Source organism: Castanea sativa, chromosome 1 (genome assembly GCF_040712315.1).
Source record: "Castanea sativa cultivar Marrone di Chiusa Pesio chromosome 1, ASM4071231v1".
In the NCBI taxonomy this organism is placed as follows: domain Eukaryota; kingdom Viridiplantae; phylum Streptophyta; class Magnoliopsida; order Fagales; family Fagaceae; genus Castanea; species Castanea sativa.
In genome coordinates, this window is record NC_134013.1 from 70,890,969 (window position 1) to 70,897,344 (window position 6,376).

General features: G+C 38.1%; 1 protein-coding gene across 1 annotated transcript; it reads right to left on the reverse strand.

Annotated features, from left to right (window-relative positions):
- Positions 1-320: 320 nt before the first annotated feature.
- Positions 321-5,945, reverse strand: LOC142621502 (beta-glucuronosyltransferase GlcAT14B). Its single transcript, XM_075794768.1, has 4 exons — positions 4,994-5,945; positions 4,826-4,901; positions 4,608-4,723; positions 321-1,327 (listed from the first exon to the last, which is right to left on the reverse strand). The coding sequence occupies exons 1-4, from the start codon at positions 5,592-5,594 to the stop codon at positions 813-815; spliced, it is 1,308 nt and encodes a 435-aa protein (XP_075650883.1). The 5' UTR covers positions 5,595-5,945; the 3' UTR covers positions 321-812.
- Between the last annotated feature and the right edge of the window lie 431 nt (positions 5,946-6,376).

Consider the following 6,376-nt stretch of genomic DNA (forward strand, 5'->3'; position numbering starts at 1 on the left):
GGCCAGATCTCGACAGATCCAACCAAAATAACTCACCGGCGATACAACCCGAAACTCGACGAGTCCCGAATTGCTTGATCCGACTAGCACTCCAGGTCGGTTCCAAGTTCCATTTTCAACCACCCGAAAGTTTCAGGTCAAGTCCGGGTCGGGCACAAACCCAACCCGTGAACACCCCTAAATTACATTACCCATTGTAAATAGGATAACATTATTTTAATTTAGGTTCACTTTATCATAACGCAATTAAAATGGCATACCAACATTTGTGAAAAAGCATGTCTATTAGCATTGCACTCTTTACCTAAATGACAATCATATTTTTGTATCATCTTCATGAAAGATTTTCCAATAAAAGCACTAAGATACACTAAATCAAATAACAAATTTTCTTCAATGTTCCTCTATCCGTTCTCCCACCCCATGCTCAACCCAAAACATGCTTCAGTGTTTGATATGAAATGGCTGGATATTTAAAATTGAATTTAGAGGGGAAAAAAGGAAAGGAAAAGAAAGAAGAAAGGGAAAGGGAATGCTACACAATCAGTTCAGCTGTGTAAACTGTGTCATTACAGCAGGAATTAATCCCAGCTCTGTAATTCATATCATTTCACCAAATCCATGTAATTCACATCACTTCACCAAATCCATCTCCTTCATGCTACTACTCTATATTCCAGAGTTGTGTATACTTTCAGCCATTTTCTTTTTCTAATAACACATGCTAAGTCCCTGACTATACTGTCTTCCATGTCAAATATAGACCACCTCATTTGGCGGAAGAGGTGCTTACTAATGTAGTTTTGGATGCTTTATTTGCACTGCCTTGGCCGGAATTTCTCACTCGATAATAGAGAGCCGATCAAACTTTCCAACCTTTTGGCTCCAGAACTGGGCCTGAGGACTGTGGTATTGCCAATAACAGAGCATGGATCAGTCCCATTTTCCCTACTTCCTATGCACCAACCGCCTGGAACAATCATGCCTGGACCCCGAGACAAGAGTTCCAAATCAACTTTGTCAAGCACTGGATCATCTTGGCGAAATTTCCGTGCAAATGGAGCATTACTGTTAATCATCCTTTGCATGTCATCAATGTTGAGGTGGTGGGGATGTTGCTTGGGAGGGTTATCCCATGATATGAAGTGGAGGTCACTGTTCACAGTTGTGTTCCTGAATTCTTGGGCATTACAGATTACAGTGTGGAAGTATCCTTCTGGGGAAGATATAAAGTTTGCATAGTACATGAGGACAACTCGAGGTAGGTTGTCCCATCCCCATATGCAGTAATCAATGAATTGCCTAGAAAGTACCATCCAAGCAGAACCTGTAACAAAAATCAAATATTTGGTTAAACCTACTTTACTTTCGCAATACTAATTTGCAAATTTTCTGATTCCAATACTGTAAGACTCATGTACTTTCATAACCAATTAAATAGTTGCTCAGAACAAGACTTCTAATTGATATTTATCAATTATTTCAATCCATGAAAAAAAAAAAAAAAAAAAAGAACAAAAGAAATGAAATGAAAAGGAGTACTCCAGCACCTTATGAGAATCGAAACAAATTTCAAACAATTAACACTAAATGAGTTCACTACAAAACTCAATGGTCAAGAATCACTTGATACAAATCATCAAGTCACCTCTACTTCATGAGTTGTGGCCCCCAACCAATTGTGCTACCCCTTGAATTTATTGACAGCATGGCTTTAGCATAATTCATTCTATCCATGGGAATTTTATTTAAATTTCCATAATAAATCAGGTATGAGGAACCAGAGCAAAAACTTTCAGAGCTTCAACAAAACCTTCTTGTTGATTTAAAGCAGTACATGCAGTATCAGATACCACCATGCTTCTGATGCCCCTCATACAAACCTAAAGAAACTAACATGTCATAGCATGAACTATGAACATTAAATAGAGAAGGCAAGACTATGAATTAAGCTGTATCTGGACAGGGGATGGATTTTCAAAATCTGAGCTGCTCAAACCTATATTATATGCAGAGTTACGATACATGTACAATGAATATCTTCCATGTTCTTTGAAACTAAGACTCCCATTGCATATTAAGAACAAAAGTATGAGCTGCTCAGAATTGAACAGTTTCAGAACCATTTTTAAAATATAGAGCGTTAGGAATAACATGTATAGTGAGCAATCTTCCATATTTTCAACCTGACATGAGGTTGGTGTTCCTTTACATGTTCCTTTACATCTGGAGTCTTGGAAAGAACATAGACCTTACTGCTTGAAGATAGGAGGTAGCCCGCTTCTCCTCCAAGAGCACACCAATTTCCTTCCCTACATCCGCCGCCCTCTGCTGGAACTGAACACTTACCCACAAGCTTGGAATAAGTCCAACTTGGGTTAGGTGCCCATGATGCAGTGCAAGGTACACAGTTTAGCTGTAAGCATACCGTATTAAGCCAAACTCCCTTATTACTTCCCATCTCTTTTGCATGTGATACTAGTGATTCACTTTGATAATTGAATACCTTCAGAGGTTTCTAAGGGCAGGTAAGCATGAAGCCTGCTAGCACCTAGCAAATTGGCAAAAGATGCAGTGACAGCCAACCAAGGAAACTAGCAATGATGGAAGTCTGAACATATAACTGTCATTTTGGTTTTGTACTTTGTAAAGGCATCTTCAAAAGTGGATTCATTTAAACAGGGAAAAGGGTTGAAGCATGAAATGGGGCAATAAAAGGGAAACAAGATCAACCTATGCAATATCACTATCTAGGTGACAAGGCAGCTTTGAAAAAGAGAAACTAACTTGGTTTCGAGGGTTATTGTTACAGTATTGATCATTAGCCTATGTGCACCTTTTAGCCAAATCAGCCTCAAAATCCTTACATATATTTAGTCATGCCTACTCTCTCACACACAACATGCTCAGATACAAAGATGAGTGGCAGAAAATAGTAAACTAATATATATATATTTTTTTTTTTTGATAAGTAAGCAAATGGTAACCTAATATAATTGCAAATGATAAAATTATGCACGACACAGTCCCTCAGGATATGGGGTGCTTTTTGAATTTTGACTAGTTGTTCATATAAGATTTTGTCTTATCCAGACAAATGTCAGATGTAAAACCAAAGAAGAAACGTCCTTCTTTGTTTTTTATTACTGGAGGTGATATTATGCTTCAAAACAACCACTGTACACCTCTTAAGATGTTAAACCATCTTATTCAAGGCAGGCAGATAGATGTCTAGATATTTTACCATACTTAATTCAATAGGAAATGAAAAAATCTCAAGGAAACCCTTACTAAATGAAATGAGCTGCAGATGAGAAAAGAAAAAAAAATGAACAGAACATACTCAGGCCACCAGGGGAAAATATAAATATAGATAATGAAACAAAAACCAGGTCAAAGGCATAAGAATAGGAATTAAAACAGAAAATATTGCATAAAACTAATCAAGTAAAACAAAAATCATTATCATACTTAACACATACAAGATAAAAGAAAAGTGAATAAGAGATAAGAAACAACCCCATAATTACAACAATTACCATTTAATAAACCAACACAAGAGCTCTATCATCAAATAATGTATATTAAATCCAGAATAATATGCTGTCAAGAAGAAGCACACGGTTCTTCAATGAGTGTGTGCAAACTTTATGTACCATGTACTTTAAACCTTGACAACAATGGTTCTCGCACAAAAATAAAATAAATAAATAACTCCCACGTCAACTTATTTTAACGTGACAGTAAGTTAGTTATTCATAGCATTATTGGGACCAAAATACACCACATATCCCGGTCAAGGTCAGATATGGAAAGTAAGTACTTCTTGTATAGATCCTAAGAGTTCTTAGTCCTGGTATAGTTACCAAAGTCAGTCATGCTCTTATAGATGGGGAAGTATAGAAAATGTCTACGCCCAATTTTCCCAAATCAAAACATTTCACTAATAGATAGATCATAGCTTTTTTGAAAGTCATACTACTAAAAAAATTAAATTTTGACTGCAGAATTAGGCTGGGTTCAGTTTCCACACTACAAGTTTTGCTACAAATTTGTGCTGAGATTGAATGCAGTTCAACAACCGAAAATTGGATTCAGTTTGCCACAAAGATGCACATCATGTTTATGCCTTAATTTCTCAGCAGCAACTAAATGGTAAAAGATTATGTTCAGAATCAATTAGCAATATTTTTGCTATTTTACTATTTGGATTTCGGTTTGCAATTAAATCTAATTTTTTATTCCGATTGGATCTACACATTTTTTTTTGTGAGATCGATATTATATGATTCTCTTACCCAAGCTCATTCCATTCGAAATCCATAATTTGATTTCTAACCGTTCACTCGTTTCTAATGCCATAATTCTCTCTCTCTCTCTCTCTCTCTAACAAACTGCGCAATCATAATTTGATTTCTCTCGCCCAAGCTCATTCCTTTCCAAATCCATAATTTGATTTCTAACCATTCACTCATTCCTAATGCCATAATCCTCTCTCTCACACTAACAAACTGCACGATCAGAATTTAACGAACCTAAAACTATAAATAAAAAAAAAAGAAACAAAAAAAAAGAACAAAAATAGAAAAAAGAAACAAAATTTGTACCTGTAAATAGCTTGAATGCAGTTGGCACACTTCTACGTTGTGTAACCCAAAAAACATCTGCTTTCTTCGTCATATACAACCCTGGGTCTACTATTATCGGCTTCGCCCTCTGATACCTAATCATAACACATAATAAAAATCATTAATTACATTCCGCTCATTTGAGTGTCGTGAGGCTATGAATTCACAACAGATTAGTCAGAGACAAATCAACGTACTCTTTCCACCCAATGTTACTTGTATGATCAATGAAATTGAGATCCCTTGGCAAGTATGAAAATGTGTGCAGCAGATCTAACCAATCAAATCAATCAATCAATAAGTACACCAATTCGAATATCATTCCAAAAGTATCAAATAAATAAAAACGACGACGTATTGTATACCGTCTTGAGAGACCAGTGGATAATCAGAGGCGCTGAGATTGATGAACCAGTCCCAGTCCGGACCTTCTCGCAGCAAAATCGCGGCGGCGTGTAGAGTGTTCGCGACCATGGTGGGACCCCTATAGGTAACGAGGTTGGCCTTAGCGATCATCTTCACATTCCCGAACCGAGCGAAAACCGGGTGCTCCGAAACGAACTGGTTCAGATCGGATCGCTCTTGGACCGAGGCCTCGAGGTCGAGATGGACCACGTAGCGATTCCGAGGGTGGTAGAGAGCTAGCAGAGTCCGCTTCAGCATGTTGCCGTCGCCGTTGGAGCCGGAGATCAGGTAAGCGAGCCGAGGCGGCGCCGGCGGCGGAGGCAGAGAGATTGTAGGGGTAGGGATGACGTGGAGCTTGGACTCGACGAAGACGGAGCTCGACGCCGTGATCGAGCGGTAGAAGGGGAGGAACGGTGAACCGTCGGGTGAGGTTAGCGTGGAGAGGAAGAGAAGGAAAAGCGAAACTATTGAGCCTATTGCCAAAGGGAAGATCCATTTCCTTTCCATCGTGTGCGGTTGTGAATGTCTCAAATTGATGTAATAGCTCTTCAGCCTCTTCATATTTTAATACTTGTTTAGTAAGTGATGTGAGAGAGAGAGAGAGAGAGAGAGAGAGAGAGTATTCTTTTCTTTCGTTTTGAGCTGCTGCTGATGATGATGAAGAATTTGTAATGGAAATGAAAATAGAATAGGATTTCGGCCCTTTTTGTAGTTGTGTGAATCTGAAGAGAAAATAGAGGAGGAGAGCTTGAAAATTTGGAGGGTATAGACTAGTCTATTAGTCTCGCCGTGACTGAAGGGGTAAATTGGTTGTGGATTTTGGGCAAAAGTCTGAGTTTGGGATCAAACGGCTGAGGATGATAGAATGGGCTTTTGAGAGTTTGGTGGGGGGCACGACTGTTAGAAAATTTTCGAATGTTTTCTTGACCGTGATTTTGCGCTAATCTGCTGACTCTATTTCTGGATTTAACAATTTATGTTAAAAGACTTTTGCGTTGGTGTTAAACTAAAAGTTAGATTAGATTAGTTTTAGTTTGAGGTGACTTTATTTTTTAAGTTTTTTGCCTGACAAAGTAGGAAAACCGCATAGATTTAAGGCTAATGTTTAGAATAGAACCTGGTTTGTGGTCTTTGCCTTGTTTTATTTTAACCTTCTCTAGACTACAGGCTTTGACTAAAAAACCAAACTCCTATTAGCCTTGAATAGACTTTTACAACAAAAGTAAGTGAAACAAGAAAATATTAATGGCCTGTTTGGAAGTTTAGAGAGGAAGGAGAGTAGAGGGGAGTAGAGGAGAGGAGAGTAGTGGAGAGGAGAGTAGAGGGAAATGATTATCCTCCAC

Excerpts from the sequence above, each read along its gene's own strand:
- LOC142621502 (XM_075794768.1), bottom strand. The coding sequence starts at position 5,594 with ATGAAGAGGCTGAAGAGCTATTACATCAATTTGAGACATTCACAACCG. Across the intron at positions 4,902-4,993 it reads TCCACTGGTCTCTCAAGACG|ATCTGCTGCACACATTTTCA; the intron begins GTATACAATACG and ends TTGATTGGTTAG. Across the intron at positions 4,724-4,825 it reads AGTAACATTGGGTGGAAAGA|GTATCAGAGGGCGAAGCCGA; the intron begins GTACGTTGATTT and ends TGTTATGATTAG.